The 22,035-nt window shown below is 45.4% G+C and overlaps 4 protein-coding genes across 4 annotated transcripts in view; 1 reads left to right on the top strand and 3 right to left on the bottom strand.

Annotated features, from left to right (window-relative positions):
- LOC144697102 (uncharacterized) overlaps window positions 1-22,035 on the bottom strand; it is a 377,962-nt gene that overhangs the window by 167,763 nt on the left and 188,164 nt on the right. The window lies entirely within an intron of this gene.
- Window positions 1-22,035, top strand: part of LOC144697340 (uncharacterized) — a 316,254-nt gene that overhangs the window by 148,189 nt on the left and 146,030 nt on the right. The window lies entirely within an intron of this gene.
- Window positions 1-22,035, bottom strand: part of LOC144697022 (uncharacterized) — a 93,673-nt gene that overhangs the window by 48,937 nt on the left and 22,701 nt on the right. The gene's annotated exons all lie outside the window — the stretch shown is intronic.
- On the bottom strand, window positions 7,045-9,256 carry LOC144697621 (uncharacterized). The gene is made up of 2 exons (XM_078569652.1): window positions 8,752-9,256; window positions 7,045-7,787 (listed from the first exon to the last, which is right to left on the bottom strand). Coding segments are annotated over exons 1-2 (387 nt in total). The 5' UTR covers window positions 8,754-9,256; the 3' UTR covers window positions 7,045-7,402.

Below are 22,035 nucleotides of genomic sequence, written 5' to 3'. Positions count from 1 at the left end.
GAGTGAAAGTGTCCCAGTGAACTGACTGTAGAAAGAGTCTTAACCAGTTAAACAACCTGTAAACATTACTCCATTCACAGTGGAGAGAAACCACACACGTATTCTGTATGTGGATGAGGCTTCAACTGATCATCCAATCTGGAGAGACACAAAGGCACCCGCACTATGGAGAAAACGTGGAAATGTGGGGACTGTGGGAAGGGTTTCAGTTACCCTTCTGAGCTGGAAAGCACTCACACTGGGGAGAGACCATTTACCTGCTCCACTTGTCGGAAGGGATTCACTCAGTCATCCAGCCTGCTGGCACACCAGTATGTTCACACTGATCAGAGAGCTTTTGAATGTCCTGAATGTGGGAAGAAATTTAAAAGCAAAAAAATCTGCTGAGACACCAACACGTTCACAGTGAGGAGAAGTTATTCACCTGCTTCGTGTGTGGGAAGGGATTCACTGCTACATCTAACCTGCAGAAACACCAGCAAGTTCACACTGATGAAAGACCTTTTAAATGCCCAGACTGTGGGAAGTGCTTTAAAAGTTCTGGGGAAGTGACATGCCATCAACGTGTTCACACTGACGAGAGACCGTTCAGGTGCTCTCACTGCGGGACTGGGTTCAGGCGATCATCTGAACTCACTGTACACCAGCGAATTCACACTGGGGAGAGGCCGTTCACCTGCTCTGCTTGTGGGAAGGGATTTACTCAGTCATGCAACCTGCTGAAACACCAGCGGATTCACTCTGCTATGAAACCTTTTAAATGTTCTGACTGTGAGGAGAGCTTCAAAAGCAGCAATGATCTGCTGAGACACCAGCAAATTCACACTGGGGAGAGACCATTCACCTGCCCTGAGTGTGGGAATGGATTCACTGATTTAGAACGTCTGCTGAGACACCAGAGAATTCACGAGTGTCTGCAGGAGTTGGATTCTGCTGTTTTTGCTGCTGTTAGTCACACCCAGGACTGAACCTCTGTATTAATCCTGAGGTGTGTAAGAAATGTGTCCCAGCCGCTCTCTTCCATAGCTCAGAGCTCCAGGCACGAAACAGAAGGCCCCTTTACAACCGTATTTGGAGTCAAGAAGAGCAATTGTGATTGCTGAAAACTGTAAGATTTTAGTCCAGGAGTCACAGATTACTTAAAAAGAGGCAATATTTAGATATGATACATCAGCTAAATATTCAGAAAAGACACACAACCCATAACAGCTGAGAATGGTTTACTGATCCTGATCTCCGTGGCTGGATGTGACAGTCTCCTCGGAATGGTTTACTGGTCCTGGATTGGATGATCCGACGGATGAAGCTGATCTCTGCAGCTGGATGTGGCAGCCTCTTCTGTTCACATTCTTCTGGATCTAGTCCAAGTGTTTGGTGTTAACCTGAAGCCAGATCATTATGGACCAGTTTGAAAAACTCTTTCCTGTCCAAAGTGATGTTCCCTTTCAAGCCTGTTTAAACTTCACTCAGACAGTTGGTTTACATGTGGGTCAAGAGATCTAACCTGATCAGGGTTAGAGATCTCTTGTTTCAGGGACATTGATAGAGAGATGTCCTTGGTAGAGATAACAGGCCTGTCCTGTGTTTGTCACCCAGCAAGCTGCTGTGGAAGCTTTCTTCATAGCAGAGAGTACGAGAGCTGTTTCTATCAGTGTTCAATGAATTTCTTCACATCTCATGAAGATTATTAGATGGTGATATTTTACCAAACAAGCTGTTAAATCAGAGATTGGTGTGAAACTGTGATCTGCCCCTGACTGAAAGTGAAGTTTCCAGTCTGAAAGTTTCCAAGTGTTTATGTGACGTTCCGGAGTCACCCAATGTAAGGCAGTGACAACAATAACTTGGATTTACCCTTTAACAGATTAAAATATCCCGAGACCCTTCATAGAGGATCAAAAGCTGGGTCGAAACAGTAAGAAGGAGACAGGTTTAGTGAGGGAATTCCAGCCCTGAGGACCTCCACAGGCGAAAGTGCCTCTGCCACTGTGGATTGATGTGAGTGGGGGGAGATGAACGGGTCAGAATTTTATTTTTATTCTTTCATGAGATGTGGGGGGGGGGGGGGGGGGTCACCAGAAAGGCCAGTATTTGTTGCCCATCCCTTGTTACCCTTAAACTGATGGGTTGCTTAGCACCAGAGTCAACTGCATTGCTGTGGGTCTGAAGTCACATGTCGGCCAGACCAGGTAAAGTTGGCAGATTTCTTTCCCTAAAGGGCATTAGTGAATCAGATGGGTTTTTACAATAATCGAGGATGGTTGTCATGGTCACCATTACTGAGACTAGCTTTTTATTCCAGATTTATTAATTGAAATTAAAGTCCATTAACTGCTGTAGTGGGATTTGAACCCAGGCCCCCCGAGCAATAGTCTGAATCTCTGGATTACTGCTCCAGTGATATTACCACTACACTACAGTCTCCCTATGTGGAGGAGCACAGGGAGGGTCGTCAGGCTGGACGGGGTTCCAGAGACTGTCTGTCATGGAGAGAGTGGCTGCCTCCATGGAGATTCAACAGCAGCTCTGAAATGGGTCCATGCAGGCCATGACCACGGCCGTGCAGGAGATATCTGTTTTCTTAATCAGGATGACAGATATTGTATCCCTGACCTTACAACACATCACTGATCTCCACCAAGCTGGTCTGCAGCAGAGTGGGAGGAATGATGTGGCGCTGGTCCAGGAGCGGGATGATGGAGAAAAGAGACACAGAAGTGGGAACTCCGGTCAAAGTGTTCCCGCTTTTCACCCGTTGCCCCACAAAACCCCCATCTCCCGACATGCTGCCCCATCTCCCACGTGCTGAACTTGCCCCTGTACAGATACAGGTGGATCAGTCTTTGCCAGGATCCTGAGGGGCTTTGAAAACCAGAGGGTGGAGACCACAAGCCTCTTGGCAGTGAGAGCACGGATCTGAGCAGCCTGTCTCTCCCTCTGCTGAAACCATGAAGAAGCAATAGGAAGGGTCTGGCCATAAATTGTAATTCACCAAGGGTGTGCACATAGGGGTTTGACAAAATATTAAGTTTCCTTTTTAAATAATGACACAGAAAATGTATTGATTGGAACCAATTCCAGCTCTTGTCCATTCTGACATCCCGAGGGCCAGCTCACCCTCTCACTGGGTTCATGCTGAATGTCAATCCGGGCTGGGAGCCATTGGGTGGATGTGCAATGGGTGGTTGAGTGGGTGAAGGAATGTTCAGTGAACAGGGAGGGGGGGGGGGGGGGGGGTTGGTGCTGGTGGGAAGTGCTCATCCTGAAGGAGTCCTGCCTGAAACAGTGACCATTCATTTATCACTTTGAAATGTTCGGTCTGCTGTGTATTTCCCCATTTTCGTCCTTTCCAGTTTTTCAGTATTTGTATTTTTTTAAAAAATTTACTCAAACACATTCTTCTTGTAACACTGAAATCCAGAAAGTTTGAAATCTATTGAAGTCAATCCCCATCGAGTACACAGGAGAGCTCAACTGGTCCTAAATTTTTATGGTATCCATAAAAAAAGATGTTACAAAATGTCTGTAGGAAGAATTATTTTTCTCTGAGACTAGAGACGGTCAAACTATGTCCCAACGTTCAGATTTGGGCCTTGAGACTGGGCTATCGGGCCCACATACATGGAGCACCATTACCCAATGTCCTTCATCCCCGATTTTAACCTCTGCACCATTGGTGGCCGCGCCTTCAGCGGCCTGGACACTAAGCTCTGGAATTTCCTCCTGAAACCTCTCCACCTTTCTACTTCACTTTCCTCCTTTCAGACCTCTTTGACCAAGGACAGAGGGTTTGTTATTTTGAGGAGGGGGTGATGATGGTAGATTTGAAAGTGAGCAAGCCAGCACCTGAAGAGAGAGAACTGTTAACGATATCAGCGCAAACATAGAGAATGCGCATGATCAGCAGTTTCGTGAGAATATGGCCGATGGAACAGGAGGTGGGTCTAACAGACAAAATGAGCACTGACCGGAGATGATTGGAGATGGGAGAGAAACTAAAGAAATATGCAGGATAAGGGCTCTGGAAAGAAGAACAACATAAGAAATAGGAACAGGAGTAGACCATTCAGCCCCTCTAGCCTGCTCCGCCATTCAATAAGATCAGGGCTGATCTTCTTGTGCTTCGATTTCCACATTCCCACCTAACCCCGATAACCTTTAATTCCCTTGCCTAACAAGAATCTATCTACCTCAAAAATATTCAATGACCCTGCCTCCACCACCTTCTGAGGCAGAGAGCTCCAAAGTCTCACAACCCTCTGAGAGAAAAAAATTGCTCCTCCTCTCTGTCCTTAAAATTCGACCCCTAATTTTAAAACAGTGCCCGCTAGTTTTGGACTCACCCACAAGAGGAAACATCCTTTCAACATCTACCTTGTCAAGGCCATTCAGGATCTTGTATACTTCAATAAAATCACCCCTCACTCTTCTAAATTCCAGTGGAAACAAGCCCAGTCTGTTCAACCTTTCCTCATAAGACAACCCACTCATTCCAGGTATCAATCTAGTAAACCTCCTTTGAACAGCCTCCAATGTATTTACATCCTTCCTTAAATAAGGAGACCAAAACTGCACACAGCATTTGAGATGCAGTTTCACCAATGCCTTGTATAACTGAAGCATAACATCCTTATTTTTATGTTCAATCCCTCGTAATAAAGGATAGCATTCCATTAGCCTTCTTAATTACTTACCACACCTGCATACTAATTTTTTGTGACTCGTACTAGAATAACTAGATCCCTCTGCATCTCAGAATTATGCAGCTGTTCTCCATTTAAGTAACACTGTGATTTTTTGTTCTTCCTGCCAAAATGAACAACTTCACATTTTCACACATTACACTCCATTTGCCAAATCTTTGCCCACTCACTGAACCTATCTATATCCATCTGCAACCTCCTTATGTCCTCTTCACAATATACTTTCCGACCTATCTTTGTGTCATCTGCAAATTTAGTTACCATGTCTCCACTCCCCTCATCTAAGTCATTGATGTAAATCAAAAAAGTTGAGGCCCCGAGTACAGATGCCTGTGGGACTCCACTCGCCACATCCTGCCAATCAAAAAATGTCCCATTTATGCATACTCTCTGCTTTCTGCCAGCCAGCCAGCCAATCTTCTATCCATGCTAATATGTTACTCCCTACACCATACATTTTTATTTTCCGTAATAAGCTTTGATGTGGCAAATGCCTTGTGGAAATCCAAGTACAGTACATCTATAGGCTCCCCTTTATCCACTGCGCGTGTTACTCCTTCAAAAACTCAAATAAATTGGTTAAACATGATTTTCCTTTCACAAAACCACGCTGACTCTTCCCGATTGCCTTGAGCTCTTCTAAGTGCCCAGCTATAATCTCCTCAATGACCAATTCCAATAACTTCCCCACAACAGACATCAAGCTAACTGGCCCATAGTTTCCTATTTTCTGCCTTCCTCCCTTCTTGAATAGAGCGGTGATATTTGCTACTTTCCAATCTGATGGATCCTTTCCAGAATGTCGTGAATTTTGGAAAATTAACACCAGTGCATCACCTACATCATTAAAAACCTCCTTCAAGACCCTAAGATGTCATCCATCGGGACCCGGAGACCTGCAGCTCCATCAATTTGGTCAATACCATTTCCCCAGTGATTTCAATTTCACCAAGTTCCTTTCTCCCGTTCACCTCTTGATTTGCAGCTGTTGCTGGAATGCTTTTTGTATCCCCTGTAGTGAACACAGAAGCAAAATATGTGTTCATTTCCTCCACCATTTCCTTCCTTATTATCTACCACTGTCACTCTCTGGAGAACCAACACTCACTTTACTTACTCTTTTACTTTTTAAGTACCTGTAGAAACTCTTGCTACCCGTTTTCACATTTCTAGCTAGCTTCCTCTCATATTCTAATTCCTTTCTCTTGATTAACCTTTTAGCCATTATCTGCCATTCTATATATTCTGTTCAATCATCTATCCTGCCACTCATCTTTGTGGAGTTCTCTGCTTTTTTCTTAAGTTTGATGCTTTCCTTAACTTCTTTAGTTAACCACGGATGGTGGGTCCTCCCCTTAGATTTTCTTAATAGTAGGAATGTACTTATTCTGAACACTCTGAATTATCCCCTTAAGTGTCTGCCACTGTTTCTCTATTGATTTATCGCTTAGCCTGGTTTCCCAGTTCACTTCAGCTAACTTAGCTTTTATCCCCACATAGTTGCCCTTATTTAAGGTCTTAGAACCATTCTTCTCCCTTTCAAACTGGATGTAAAATTCAATTATATTGTGGTCGCTGCTACCTAGGGGTGCCCTTACTCTGAGGTAATTAATTAATCCTGTCATGTTACACATTACCAAGTCTAATATAACCTGCTCTTGGTTGGTTCTCTAAGAAACTATCTCCAAAGCATTCTAAGAACTCCTCATCCAGGCTACTATTCCCAATCCGATTTTTCCAGTTTATGTGTAGATTAAAATCACCCATGATTATTGCCATCCCTTTATCACAAACACACAATATTTCCTCTTCAATACTTTGTCCTATACTGTGGCTACTGTTAGGGGGCCTGTAGACCACACCCACTAATTACTTTTTCCACCTACTATTCCTCATCTCCACCCAAACTGATTCTACATCCTGAACTCCTGTACCAAGGTCATCTCTAACTATTGCACCAATGCCCTCTTTGATTAACAGTGCCACCAACCCCCCCTCGCCTTTACCTAGCTTCCTATTCTTCTTGAATGTCATCTACCCTACAATATTAGTATATATTTATCACAAAGCACACAATATTTTCTCTTGAATACTTTGTCCTACACTATGGATGAAATTTGAAGGCAGTTCAGCCCATTGGGTTAGTTAGAGGGAAGCAGCTGATTGGATTGTTTCAATCTTAGTGGCAAAGAAGCTCCATGAGCTCCTCACAGTTGTTGTTGGAGGTGAGGACGGAGGGGAGAGGGAGAGCACTTCAAAAAGAATTAAAGTGTTAAAAATATTAAAAACATTCAAGATGCTGTGTGTTTAGTACAAAAATGATTTATTTGCATTTTATCCAGAATATTAGTCTCTATAACTGGCTGGAGATTGTTAACATCAGCAGAAACAGACCCCAATGAACATGGTTCAGTCCTGGTTGTGATTAATAGCAAAATTCAATCACTGTAGTTACTATGAACTCCTTGGTGTCTCAGCAAATGGGTTGGCTGACTGAATCCTTTCCCACACTTGGAGCAGGTGAACGGTCTCTCCCCAGTGTGAATTTGTTGATGTCTGAGCAGGCTAGATGACTGGGTGAATCCCTTCCCACATTCTGAGCAGATAAATGGTCTCTCCCCATTGTGAACTCACAGATGTCTCAGTAGGTCGGATGACTGAGTATATCCCTGCTCACACATGGAGCAGGTGAACGGCCTTTACCCAGTGTGAAATCGTTGGTGTCTCAGCAGGTAAGATGTCTGAGTGAATCCCTTCCCACACTTGGAGCAGGTGAATGGCGTCCCCCTGTATGACTCCGTTGGAGTTTCGAGCTGAGAAGGGGATATGAATCTCTTCCCACAATCCTCACAATTCCATGGCTTCTCCCCATTGTATTTGTGTTTTGACAGATCAGATAATCGGCTGAAGACTCGTCCACACACAGAACACGTGTATGGTTTCTCTCCACTGTGAATGGTGCATTTCCCTTCCATGTCCAAAACCTGATGATATTTATGTTCCAACAAATTGGGTGACTCCGACAGATTCTGATGTGATGTTTGGTTTGAGTTTCCCCACTGCAAATCCTCCCCTTCGAAGACCCTGTGAAATTGATTTAAAACAGATGAAAGGGAGTGAGAGAGAACCCACAAAAACACAAAGGCAGGTTGTGAAATTGAGCTGAATGAATTTGGTAATTTGTGGGGCCGGCACTAGGAAAAAGTGACCATGAAAGCTGCTGGATTGTCAAAAAACCCAACTGGTTCACTAATGTCCTTCAAAGATGGGAATCTGCCATCTGATCTTGGCCTACACAAGAATCTGACCTCAACTGGAGGAGAGAGGGATGGGAGCAGCAAGGAGCAAAGGAGAGGGATTTTACATACATAAAATTCAACCAGATCCTCCACAACCTATAAGGACCAAAGGAGCAGGTGTGTGTGAACACCATCACGTTCAAGTTCTCCTCCAAGTCACACATCGTCCCGGCTTGACTGACATCCAGTACTGGATGAACAGGAATTTCCTCCCATTTAAATATTAGTAAGACTGAAGCCATGTCTTTAGTCCTAACTGCAAACTCCATTCCCGAGCCAATGACTCCATCCAGTCCATCTGTCTCCCTGGCTATCTACAGTTGAACCAGACTGTCACATTTAACCCCCAGCTGAACTTCCAACCACATATCTGTGCCATCTCGAACAGTGCCTATTTCTATCTTAGTCACATTGCTCAACTTTGCACCGTCTCAGCTCATGTTTCTGAAACTCTCATCCATTCTTTTGTTATCTCTAGACCTGGCTATTCTAACACACTTCTGGCTGGATTCTCACATTCACCTCCTCAGAAACTTGAGATTATCTAAATCTCTGCTGACTATATCCTCTGCACTGAGTCCCACTCACTCACCCACCCATCACCCTGTCCTTGCTGACCTACATAAGCCCCTAGTTATGCAGCATCTAAATTTAGAATTCTCATCCTTCTTTCTGAATTCCTCAATGACTTTCCCTTCCCTATTTCCAGTTGCACAGATGTTTAAATCTATTGCCACAGGACAACATACATTCAGGTCCTGATGAATCGACTGTACTCTGTCAGGTTTTGATGCGTTGCTTGGTTTGAGTTTCCTGCCTTCAAATCCTGGTCTTCTAATGACCTATTCAAAAAGAAGTCACCACTGTCAGTCCAAGATTAAAAATTCAGAAGGGAAAAGCATTTCAACTTTTGATTTGAGTTTGCTGTGTGTAAATGCTCCCCTTCTAACCCCCTGTAAATTGAACTTCCAAAATCCATCCCTGACAGTCCAGGGTAGAAATGCACAATATACTCTCCTCCTGTTGACAGGGACATGAATGACCGCGCATGCGCACCGCTGCACATGACCATATAAAGATGCCGGCCGTTAATCTCCGTCTGTCGTCAGGTTAAGTCCCTCAGCTGCAGCTCCGTTTCATGGCAACGCAGGACACAGAGTTTCTTATTCGGATTTTGAGGTCTCCACTGCGTGTTTATGAAGCCTCCCGACCCGGTCCACCAACTTTACTGTCCTCCTACAATCGGCCATTTCTTAGAGGCTGCGGCGTCAAGTTGACCGCCTCACTGAAAAGCCAGCACCAAATATGCGCACGCGCCTTTAGAACCGCGCTGCGCATGCTCCTGTGTGAGACGGCAATGTGCATGCTTACTCCACAACTCGCCACTGCGCCTGCGCAAGTGGCTCCTGCATTGAGTTTGGGGCACGTTCTCTTTTGTCGCGAATGCTGGGTAAGAGCCTCGCCATTGAAAGGCAATGTTGTTCAATAGAAAATTACCAATACGAATTGGGAGCAGGAGGTCCATTCGGACCTTCGAATCCGCTATTTAATAAGACCTGATTTTGGCCTCAGCTCCAAATAAGGAGTCGCCCATTTAAAACAGAGATGAGACGAATTATTTTTCACTCAGAGGGTCGTGAAGCTTTGGAACTCTCTTCAAGAAAGGCAGTGGAAGCAGAGACTTTGAATATTTTTAAGGCAGAGGTAAATAGATTCTTAATAAGCAAGGGGGTGATAGGTTATCAGGGGTAGGTGGGATGCAGATTTCAGGTTACTATCAGATCAGCCATGATCTTATTAAATGGTGGAGCAGGCTCGAAGGGCTGAATGGCCTACTGCGGCTCCTTGTTCATATGGTCGTATGTTCTGCTTGCCCTGATAACCTTTGACCACCTTGTCAATCAAGAATCTACCTCCGCCTGCTTTAAAATATTCACTAACACTGCCTCCACTGCTCTCCGGGGAAGAGAGTTATAAAGATTCATGACCTTCTGAGAGAAAAAATTCCACCTAATCTTTGTATTAAATGGGAGACCCCTTAATTTTATACTGTGTCCCCTAGATCTAGTCTCTCCCACAAGGGAAAACATCCTTTTGGCATCCATCCTCTCAGGTCCCCTCAGGATCTTATATATTTCAATAAATTCACTTCTTAACGTTCAAAACTCCAATGGATACAGGCCCAGCCTGTCCAACCTTTCCTTGCAAGATAGCACTACCGCCCATCAACCCCACCCACCCCCCACTCCCCTCCCCCTCCCACCGCCCCACCATCCCAGTCTATTAGTCTAGTGAACCTTCTCTAAACTTATTCTGTATTTATATCCTTTCTTAAACAAGGAGACGAAAACTATACAGTACTATAGATGAGGTCTCACCAATACCCTGTCCAACTGTAGCACAACACCCCGACTTTTATATTCCATTTCCCTTGCAATAAACAGCAACTTTAAATTTGCCTTCCTTATCAATGGCTGTACCCGCATACTAATTTTATGTACTAAAATTATGTTTTGCGATCAGATTACAATGGAGCCACAGGACAAAGATATAAAATTATTAAATCAATTAATACAACAACCAAGTTGCACAGAACCTCCACATAGTTCTGTCTGATGTGTAAATAACAGAACAAACTCCTCTCTGTCTTCGGCCTCTGGAACTGTTCCTTTCAATCTTAATGGAAGCTCAGAGAAGAGAACCTCACCTGTCAATTCGCCATTTTACAACCTTCCAGAGATCCAGAATGCCTGCCCATTTCTCTTAGACTGCCTGGCGGTCACCCATTCACTATCTGCCTGCTTGCCCCTAACTTGTAGTGTGACCATCTCTCTGAACGTGGTATCCATGGAGTTCTCTGCCTCACAGACGGTGACTCCAACCGCTGCTCAAGCTCTGAAACACAGAGCTCAAGCTTGTGCACTTGCTGTACATGGGCTCGTCTGGGTCACGAGAAGTGTCCACAACTCCCCACATGCCACAGGACGGGAATTCCACTTTTCTGAGCTGTCCTGCCATGCCTTAAGCTTTTAAATCACTTAAACTTTTAAATCTTACTTAATAAACCTTACCAAAAAGTACAGTTCTTACTTTATTCTAAATTTTAGACATATAATAAACCTTAAACATTTATGAAGATACTCACCAGATACTCAGCAAGTAGCCAGCTTCTTCTCCAACCAATCAAATTGCTTCTTTCCTGTGATGTCACAATGTGTTTTTTTTCACTCTCCTTTTGAACTCAGCGCCGGCCGGTTCCGAGCAGCTGACAGCTCCACCTCTCCCACTGCACTTCCCCAAGGTGAAGAATCTCCAAAACTCTTCCAGTTTGGGTAAAGGGTCACTGACCAGAAACATTCACTCTGTTTCCCTCTTCATAGATACGGTTTAACCTGCTTGGTTTCCGACATTTTCTTGCTTGAGTTTGGATTTCCAGCATATGCCAATATTTTGAGTCACTGTGGATCAGTTTTCTTTCACTTAATGTGACCTTTTCAAGCCTCAATTGAGCAAACATTCACAAGATACACAATGAACAATAGAAATAGTTACGTCCTAGGAGGCCATTTGATCCACCTTATCCATGCTGGCAGGAAAAGAGCAATGCATTCTAAATTCTTCCTCCATAGGTTTGTAGGTTATGGCACCTCAAATGTTTTCCCAAGTTGAATTGTTTGTTTTGCTGTGACTCTGTTGATAGCACGTTCACCTCTATGTGGGAAGGTTATGAGGTCAATTCCCATGGTTAAGACTTTGAGAACAGCAATCGAGGTTAACACGCCCCAGAGGACTGAGAGAGTCCTGCACTGTCAGACGTGCTGTCCTTTGCTTGAGACTTTAAACCGAGACTTTAAACCACAACAGCAGCATTCGGGAAACTTCAATGATGTGTGGAGCACGAAAGGAAAGAGAGAGGCCAGGAGCTGTGCTGAGGGGGTGAGGAGCAGGTAGCCATGTATGTGCACTCGACACCAAAGCTCTTCAGCCAGTGCTGTTAGGAAGGGAGTTCCAGGAATTTGACCCAATGACAGTGAAGGAACGGCGATATATTTCCAAGTCAGGATGGTGAGTGACTTGGAGGGGAACTTCCAGGTGGTAGTGTTCCCATCTATCTGCTGCCCTTGCCCTTCTAGATGGCAGTGGTCATGGGTTTGGAAGGTTCTGTCGAAATGCCTTGGTGAATTCCTGCAGTGCATTTTGTAGATGGTACATGCTGCTGCTATTGTGCATCGGTGGTGGAGGGAGTGAACATTTGTGGATGTGGTGCCAATCAAGTGAGCTGCTTTGTCCTGGGTGGTGTCAAGCTTCTTGAGTGTTGTGGGAACTGCACATCCAGGCAAGTGAAGAGTATTCTATCACACTCCTGACTTGTGCCTTGTAGATGATGGACAGGCTTTGGAGAGTCAGGAGGTGAGTTACTCGTCGCATGATTCCTGCTTTTGTGGCTACAATATTTATATGGCTATTCCAGTTCAGTTTATGGTTAATGGTAACCCCCAGGACGTTGATAGTGGGGGATCCAGTGATGGTAATACAACATCAAGGGGCGATAGTCAGATTCTTTCTTGGTGCTGAACATTGTGCAATCATCAGCGAACATCCCCACTTCTGACCTTATGATGGAAGGAATGTCATTGATGAAGCAGCTGAAGGTGGTTGGGCCTTGGACACTACCATGAGGAACTCTTGCAGTGATGTCCCAGAGCTGAGATGACTGACCTCGAAAAGCCACAACCAGCTTCCTGTGTGCTAGGTATGACTCGAACCAGCGGGGAGTTTTCCTCATGATTCCCATTGACTCCAGTTTTGCTGGGCGTCCTCACTCGGTCAAACACTGCCCTGATGTCAAGGGCAGTCACTCTCACCTCACCTCGGGAGTTCAGCTGTTTTGTCCATGTTTGAACCAAGGTTGTAATGAGGTCAGGAGCCAAGTGGTCCTGGCGGAACCCAAGCTTGGCGTCAGTGAGCAGGTTATAGCTAAGCAAGTGCCACTTGATAGCACTGTTGATGACCCCTTCCATTACTTTACACATGATGGAGAGTAGACTGCTTCATGACACATCTAATATCCTTATTAACTCTGGGAAGAAAATCGGTCTGGGCCGGTAGGATGTAGATGGGAAATGTATAAGGAAAAAGGATAGTGAAGAAAAATGAGCTAAAATAGAAATGAGAAGTAACAAGGGGGTCAACTGGATGCAGAAGCAGTAGAAACAAAGCTCAGAAATAAGAAATACTGATTATTAAAGTTGTTGGAATAATTCTGCCTGGGAGACAATCAGCATCAAGACCTTCAACTGAAATAAATGTGTGTGATATAGCAAACATCAAGTATATTCCTAACAGATCTACCAAGGCACAGATCAAACTGAGCCAGAGAATCTATTATTTTACATCCAGAGGAGTGATGTACAATTATGTTGGTAAAATATGTGTATTCCCAATTTTCTTGTATGGAAATTATAGCAAAATTATACCAAATGAGAGACACAAGCACAGACTGTGTTAACATGGGGATTGTTAACTCTCATGTGAAGCATCTCAGGACGTTTTTATTACATTAAAGGTGCTGTATAAATGCAAGCTGTTGTTGTCTACTTTAAGGAGCGATTCTATTACCAGTCTAAGCTGAAAAACTTTGGATGCTGTGGCACCAGGGAGAGGATCTTTATTGGCTGAGAGTGGAAAAGGATTCACTCGGCCATCCCATTTAGTGACACAGCAACAGTCACAATGGATACACTGCTCAGGTATTTCATGAGTGCAAGAGGGTTTACTCAGTCTTCCCAACAACTTAGAAAGTTCACATAATTGCTCTGGAAAGAGTCTAGAGGAGATTTACAAGAATGTTGACGGGGTTTGAAAATTGCAGCTATGAGGAGATATTGGATAGGCTGGGCTTGTTTTCCTTAGAACAGAGAAGGCTAATTAGAGGTGACCCTATTAAAGTGTACAAAATTTTGAGGAGCCGAGATAGAGTAGACAGGAAAATCTTGTTTCCCCCAGCTGAGGGGTCAATTATCAGGCAGCATAGATTTAAAGTGATTGGGAGAAGGATTAGTGGGGATATGAGGAAAAACTTTTTTCACTCAGAGGGCAGTGTGCAACTGGAATTCACTACCTAAGTTGGGAGTTGACGCTGAAATGCTCAACTCATTTAGAAGTTATCTGGATCTGCATCTGAAGTGCTGGAACATGCAAGGACACGGACCAGGTGCTGGAAAGTGGAATAAAAATGAGTGGCTGGTTTCTTTTTCTCTTTTTTGGCCGGCACAGGCACAATTGGCTGAATGGCCTCTTTCTGCACCATAACTGTTTTTATGGTTCTAAAGGATTTGATGAATGCAGCACATTCATACCAGAGAGAGACTGTTTAAATGTTCTCTGTGTGTGGGCAGTGATTCACTTGTTCTTCCCACCAGCTGAGACACCGGTGAGTTTACGTGACTGCAGGCGTTGGATTCTGCCATTTTTGATGCTGTTCTCCTTCTTACCGGTGGATAATGAACAGCCCATGCAGTTGGCTTTCAGTATAATTTGTTCTTTAACTTTATTATTGGCCTCTCCGGCCCCAGTCTCCACTCTGTAACAGGGAAACAAATCAGGATATCCTACTTTGTACTTTCAATTTGAGGGGTGGGGGGGGAGGTTACTTAGCATTCGCCGCGGTAGAGAATATCCCCAAAGATAAAAACAAAAAGCTAAAAGCTACTGCGGATGCTGGAAATCCAAAACAAAACAAAAACAGAATTACCTGGAAAAACTCAGCAAGTCTGGCAGCATCGGCGGAGAAGAAATCAGTCAACGTTTCGAGCCTTCATGGCCCTTCGGCAGAACTGCAGCATAGTTTCAACAAGGGAGAAATATAAATTGGTTTAAGGTGGGTGGGGGGTGGGGGTGGGGGGGAAAGAGACACATTGAGGGTGTGGTGTGAGCAGATAATAATCAAAAGATGTCACAGACAAAAGGGTCAAAGAGGTGTTGAAGGTGGTGGTCTTTGTCTGAGAAAAGTGCTAATTAAGAATGGAAAACAGGATATTCAAAGTACAGCTCTAGTGGGGGTGGGGTGGAAAGACTAAAGGTTTTAGTTTTAGATTTAAAAATAATGGAAATAGGTGGGGAAAGAAGAATCTATATAAATTATTGAAAAAAAAGGCGGGTGGGGGGGGAAAAGAAACGGGGTGGGGATGGGGGGAGGGGGAGTTTAAGATCTAAAGTTGTTGAATTCAATATTCAGCCCAGAGGGCTGTAAAGTGCCTAGTCGGAAGATGAGGTGCTGTTCCTCCAGTGTGCGTTGGGCTTCACTCCCTGTCGCTTGCCATTTTAACACTCCACCCTGTTCTCTTGCCAACGTGTCTGTCCTTGGCTTGCTGCATTGTTCCAGTGAAGCCCAACGCAAACTGGAGGAACAGCACCTCATCTTCCGACTAGGCACTTTACAGCCCTCTGGGCTGAATATTGAATTCAACAACTTTAGATCTTAAACTCCCCCTCCCCCCATCCCCACCCCGTTTCTTTTCCCCCCCCACCCGCCTTTTTTTTCAATAATTTATATAGATTCTTCTTTCCCCACCTATTTCCATTATTTTTAAATCTAAAACTAAAACCTTTAGTCTTTCCACCCCACCCCCACTAGAGCTGTACTTTGAATATCCTGTTTTCCATTCTTAATTAGCACTTTTCTCAGACAAAGACCACCACCTTCAACACCTCTTTGACCCTTTTGTCTGTGACATCTTTTGATTATTATCTGCTCACACCACACCCTCAATGTGTCTCTTTCCCCCCCACCCCCACCCCCCACCCACCTTAAACCAATTTATATTTCTCCCTTGTTGAAACTATGCTGCAGTTCTGCCGAAGGGCCATGAAGGCTCGAAACGTTGACTGATTTCTTCTCCGCCGATGCTGCCAGACTTGCTGAGTTTTTCCAGGTAATTCTGTTTTTGTTTTGTAGAGAATGTCCCCTATGCACACAACAGGAGGTCAGTGCGCAGGCGCAGTGTCGAACTGTGTCTGAGCATGCGCGGAGCGAGTAATGGCGACGGATGGAAGCTTGTTTGTTGGGTCCGATCGGAAAAGCTGAGTGGAGGGATGGATGGAGAGATGGACCCGAACAGTGGACCGAAAGGTTTTTTAAACATGTTATGTAAGCTTCAGACTGCCGAACTCGAAGCTGCCGGTCCCCGTTTCCAAGCGAGGTGAAGCTGCAAAGCGAGGTGAACGGCAGCCATGTTGATCAGCGGCAATGTGCGACAGGGCGCATGCGCGGCCATCCCTGTCCATGTCAGCTGGAGGAGAGAATGTTCTGAATTTCTAAAAAAACAGAAACAGAAATACCTGGAAAAACTCAGCAGGTCTGGCAGCATCGGCGGAGAAGAGCCCAGTTGACGTTTCGAGTCCTCATGACCCTTCAACAGAACTAAGTAAAAATAGGAAAGGGGTGAAATATAAGCTTGTTTAAGGGGTGGGGGGGGGGGGCGCTGTTGGGACAAGTAGCCAGTAATGGGTGGAGATAACCAAAAGAAGTCACGGACAAAAGGACAAAGAGGTGTTGAAGGTGGTGATATTATCTAAAGGAATGTGCTAATTAAGAGTGGAACGCAGGACAGATAAGGTACAGAGAGCTGTAGTGAGGGTGGGGGAATACTAAAAGTGCTAAAAGGTAGAGATAAACAATGGGTAGAAATACATTTAAAAATAATGGAAATAGGTGGGAAAAGAAAAATCTATATAAGTTATTGGAAAAAACAAAAAGGAGGAGGAAGAAACGGAAAGGGGGTGGGGATGGAGGAAAGCGTTCAAGATATAAAATTGTTGAACTCAATATTCAGTCCGGAAGGCTGTAAAGTGCCTAGTTGGAAGATGAGGTGCTGTTCCTCCAGTTTACGTTGAGCTTCACTGGAGCAATGGAGCAAGCCAAGGACAGACATGTGGGCATGAGAGAAGGGTGGAGTGTTGAAATGGCAAGAGACAGGGAGGTCTGGGTAATGCTTACGGACAGACCGAAGGTGTTCTGCAAAGCGGTCACCCAGTCTGCGTTTGGTCTCTCCAGTGTAGAGGAAGCCGCATTGGGAGCAATGAATGCAGTAGACTAGGTTGAGGGAAGTGCAAGTGAAATGCTGCTTCACTTGAAAGGAGTGTTTGGGCCCTTGGATGGTGAGGAGAGAGGAAGTGAAGGAGCAGGTGTTGCATCTTCTGCGGTCACATGGGAAGGTGCCGTGGGAGGGGGTTGAGGAGTAGGGGGTGATGGAGGAGTGGATCAGGGTGTCACGGAGGGAACGATCCCCACGGAATGCCGCCGGGGGGGTGAAGGGAAGATGTGTTTGGTGGTGGCATCATGCTGGAGTTGGTGGAAATGGCGGAGGATGATCCTTTGAATGTGGAGGCTGGTGGGGTGATAAGTGAGGACAAGGGAGACCCTATCATGTTTCTGGGAGGGAGGAGAAGGCATGAGGGCGGATGCGCGGGAGATGAGCTGGTCACGGTTGAGGGCCCTGTCAACTACCGTGGGTGGAAAACCTCGGTTAAGGAAGAAGGAGGACATGTCAGAGGAACTGTTTTTGAAAGTGGCATCATCAGAACAGATGCGATGGAGGCGATGGAACTGAGAGAATGGGATGGAGTCCTTTCAGGAAGCGGGGTGTGAGGAGCTGTAGTCGAGGTAGCTGTGCGAGTCGGTAGGCTTGTAATGGATATTGGTGAACAGTCTATCACCAGAAATTGAGGCAGAGAGGTCAAGGAAGGGAAGGGAAGTGTCAGAGATGAACCATGTGAAAATGATGGTGGGGTGGAGATTGGAAGTGAAGTTAATAAATTTTTCCAGGTCCCGACGAGAGCATGAAGCAGCACTGAAGTAATCATCGATGTGCCAGAGAATGAGTTGTGGAAGGGGGCCGGAGTAGGACTGGAACAAGGAATGTTCCAAATACCCCATAAAGAGACAGGCATAGCTGGGGCCCATAGCCACACCTTTTATTTGGAGGAAGTGAGAGGAGTTAAAGGAGAAATTGTTCAGTGTGAGAACAAGTTCAGCTAGATGGAGGAGAGTAGTGGTGGATGGGGATTGTTCGGGCCTCTGTTCAAGGAATAAGCGGAGAGCCCTCAGACCATCCCGGTGGGGGATGGAGGTGTAGAGGGATTGGACGTCCATGGTGAAGAGGAGGCGTTTGGGGCCAGGCAACTGGAAATCGTTGACGTGACGTAAGGTGTCAGAGGAATCACGGATGTAGGTGGGAAGGGACTGGACAAGGGGAGAGAGAAGGGAGTCAAGATAGCGAGAAATGAGTTCCGTGGGGCAGGAACAAGCTGACACGATCGGTCTGCCGGGACAATCCTGTTTGTGGATTTTGGGTAGGAGGTAGAAGCGGGCCATCCGACGTTGGGCGACTATCAGGTTGGAAGCTGTGGAAGGAAGATCTCCAGAGGAGATGGGGTCAGTGACAGTCCTGGAAACAATGGCTTGATGTTCCGTGGTGGGGTCATGGTCCAGGGAGAGGTAGGAGGAAGTGTCTGCGAGTTGACGCTCAGCCTCCGTGAGGTAGATACTGGACTGACAGGGATGGATTTTTGAAACTCCTTTTACAGGGGGTTAGAAGGGGATTATGTCGACATGATAAGCTGCCACATCAAAGTTTATTGCGAAAAATAAAAACTTATGGTGTAGGGGAAACATTATAATGGATAGAAGATTTTTTAATCCACTTATGGGATGCGGGCTTCGCTGACTGGACCAGCATTTATTGTCCATCCCTAATTGCCCTTGAGAAGGTGATCATGAGCTGCCTTCTTGAACTGCTGCAGTCCATGTGGTGTAGGTACACCCATAGTGCTGTTCGGAAGGGAGCTCCAGGATTTTGACCCAGCGACAGTGAAGGAACGGCATTATATTTCCAAGTGAGTGATTTGGAGGGGAACTTCCAGATGATGTTCCCATCTATCTGCTGCCCTTGTCCTTCTAGATGAGAGTGGTCATGGGTTTGGAAGATATTGTCGAAGGAGCCCTGGTGAATTCCTGCATTGCATCGTGTAGATGGTACACACTGCTGCTACTGTGTGTCAGTGGTGGAGGGAGTGAATGTTTGAGGATATGATGCCAATCAAGCGGGTTGCTTTTTCCTGGATGGTGTCCAGCTTTTTGAGTGTTGTGGGAGCTCCACACGTCTAGGCAAGTGAAGAATATTTCATCATACTGCTGACTTGTGCCTTGTAGATGCCGGAACGGCTTTGGTGAGTCAGGTTGTGAGTTACTCGTCACCCGATTCCTAGCCTCTGACCTGTGCTTGTGGCCACAGTACTTATATAGCTGTTCCAGTTCAGTTTCTGGTCAGTGGTAACCTCCAGGATGTTGATAATGGGTATTTAGTGATGGTAATGCCATTGGACATCATGGGGCGATGATTGGATTCTCTCTTGTTGCAAATGGTCATTACCTGACACTTGTGTGGCGCAAATGTTACTTGCCATTTGTCAGCCCAAACCTGGATATTGTCCAGGTCTTGCTGCATTTGGAGATGGGCTTCTTCAGTATCTGAGGAGTTATAAATGGTGCTGAACATTGTGCAATCATCAGCGAACATCCCCACTTCTGACCTTATGATGGAAGGAAGGTCATTGATGAAGCAGCTGAAGATGGTTGAGCCGAGGACACTACCCTGAGGAACTCCTGCGGTGATGTCCTGGAGCTGAGATGACTGACCTCCAATGATCACAACCATCTTCCTTTGTGCTAGGTATGACTCCACCCAGCGGAGAGTTTCCCTCCTGGTTCCCATTGACTCCAGTTTTGCTAGGGCTCCTTGATGCCACAATCGGTCAAATGTGGCCTTGATCTGAAGGGCAGTCACTCTCACCTCACCTCGAGAGTTCAGCTCTTTTGTCCGTGTTTGAACCAAAACTGTAACGAGGTCAGGAGCCAAGCGGTTCTGGCAGAACCCAAACTTGCCGTCAGTTAGCTGATTATTGCTAATCAAGTGCCGCTTGATAGCACTGTTTATGACCCCTTTCATTACTTTGCTGATGCTAGAGGGTAGACTGATGGGGCAGTAATTGGCCGGGTTGGATTTGTCCTGCTTTTTGTGTACAGGACATACCTGGGCAATTTTCCACATAGCCGGGTAGATGCCAGTGTTGTAACTGTACTGGAACAACTTGGCTAGGGGCGCAGCAAGCTCTGTAGCACACGTCTTCAGTACTTTTGCCGGAATCTTGTCACGGTTGGCTAGCAGAAAACAGAAACATCATAAATGGGCTCTTTTTCTGACTAACAGGATGTGACAAGTGGAGTCCCGCAGGGGCCTGTGCTGGGGCCTCAACTTTTTCTAATTTATATCAATGACTTAGAAGAGGGGAGTGAAGGCAGCCAGCTAAATTTGCAGATGTCACAAAGATAGGTTGGAAAGTATGTTGTGAAGAGGACATAAGCAGGTTGCAGACAGATATAGATGAGTTGAATGAGTGGGCAAAATATCTGGCAAATGGAGTAAAATGTTGGAAAGTGTGAACTTGTTCACTTTGGCACGAAGAATAAAAAAGCAGAGTATTACTTAAATGGAGAATAGCTGCAGGATTCCAAGGGGCAGAGGGATCTAGGTGTTCTAATGTATTCGTCACAAAAAGTTAGTATGCAGATACAGCAAGTAATTAAGAAAGCTAATGGAATGCTATCCTTTATTATGAGAGCAATTAAACATAAAAGTAAGGATGTTATGATAAAAGAAAAATACTGCAGATGCTGTAAATCTGAAATAAAAACAGAAAATGCTGGAAAAACTCAGCAGGTCTGACAACATCTGTGGAGAGAGAAACAGGGTTAACGTTTCGAGCCTACTTTTTCCTAGTGTCAGCCGCACAAATGACCAGATTCATTCAGTTCAATTTCACAACCTGCCTTTGTGTTTTTGTGGGTTCTCTCTCACTCCCTTTTTTCTGTTTTAAATCAATTTCACAGGGTATTAGAAGCAGAGGATTTGCAGTTGGGAAACTCAAACAAATATCACATCAGCATCTGATGGAGTCACCCAATTTATCGTAACCTGAATACCGTAGAACTTTGAACATGGATGGAAAAAGCACTGTTCACAGTGGAGAGAAACCATGGAAATGTGGGGATTGTGAGGAGAGATTCAGTTACCCATCTGAGCTGGAAACTCATCGACGCACTCACACTGAGGAGAGGCCGTTCACCTGCTCTACATGTGGAAAGGGATTCAGTCGCTCATCCCAGCTGATTACACACCAGCGAGTTCACACCGGGGAGAGGCCGTTCACCTGCTCCGAGTGTGGGAAGGGATTCACTCAGTCATCCAACCTGCTAACACACCAGCGCATTCACACTGGGGAGAGACCTTTTCAATGTCCAGACTGTGGGAAGTGCTATAAAAGTTCTGGGGACCTGATTACCCATCAACATGTTCACACTGATGAAAGACCTTTCAGGTGCTCTCACTGTGGGACTGGGCTCAAGGGACCATTTCAAAGCATAGCTGAACATCTGTGTATTGCTCTGTTACAGACTTATTGAAACAGATTCTTTGCGAAGATTGGCCAACAGCTCCATTATTGAAAGATGTGGATGATAGGAGATGGATCTTGGTTTTTCTTATTTTGCAGTCCTGATGCCAGTAGAATCTCATCTTCACTTCCTCAGATTCAGAGAAAGATCCGAAAAAGGGTCATACGGACTCGAAACGTTATCTCTGTTTCTCTCTCCACAGATGCTGCCAGGCCTGCTGAGTTTTTCCAGCATTCTCTGTTTTTATTTCAGATTTCCAACATCCACAGTGACTGATTTTATTTTAATGATTAACTGGGACTTAGCCTCTAATGCCGTCCGAAATACCCACAATCCCGTGCGCATCAGAAACCGCTCTATCTGCCGCGGGTTGGCCGGGTGGATCGCGCATGCTCGGAGGGTCCTGGTCTCTTTGAGGTTGTTCCCGGAGAGAAGCCGGAAGCGGCGGATAGTGAGAGTGGAGAATGCTCATTGTTTAATATTCGGCTCTGGGGCCGCACTCGGGATTTGTAAACCCCGC

Source organism: Cetorhinus maximus, chromosome 23, assembly GCF_964194155.1.
Source record: "Cetorhinus maximus chromosome 23, sCetMax3.hap1.1, whole genome shotgun sequence".
NCBI classification, from domain to species: domain Eukaryota; kingdom Metazoa; phylum Chordata; class Chondrichthyes; order Lamniformes; family Cetorhinidae; genus Cetorhinus; species Cetorhinus maximus.
This window is presented reverse-complemented; position numbering and strand designations above follow the sequence as displayed.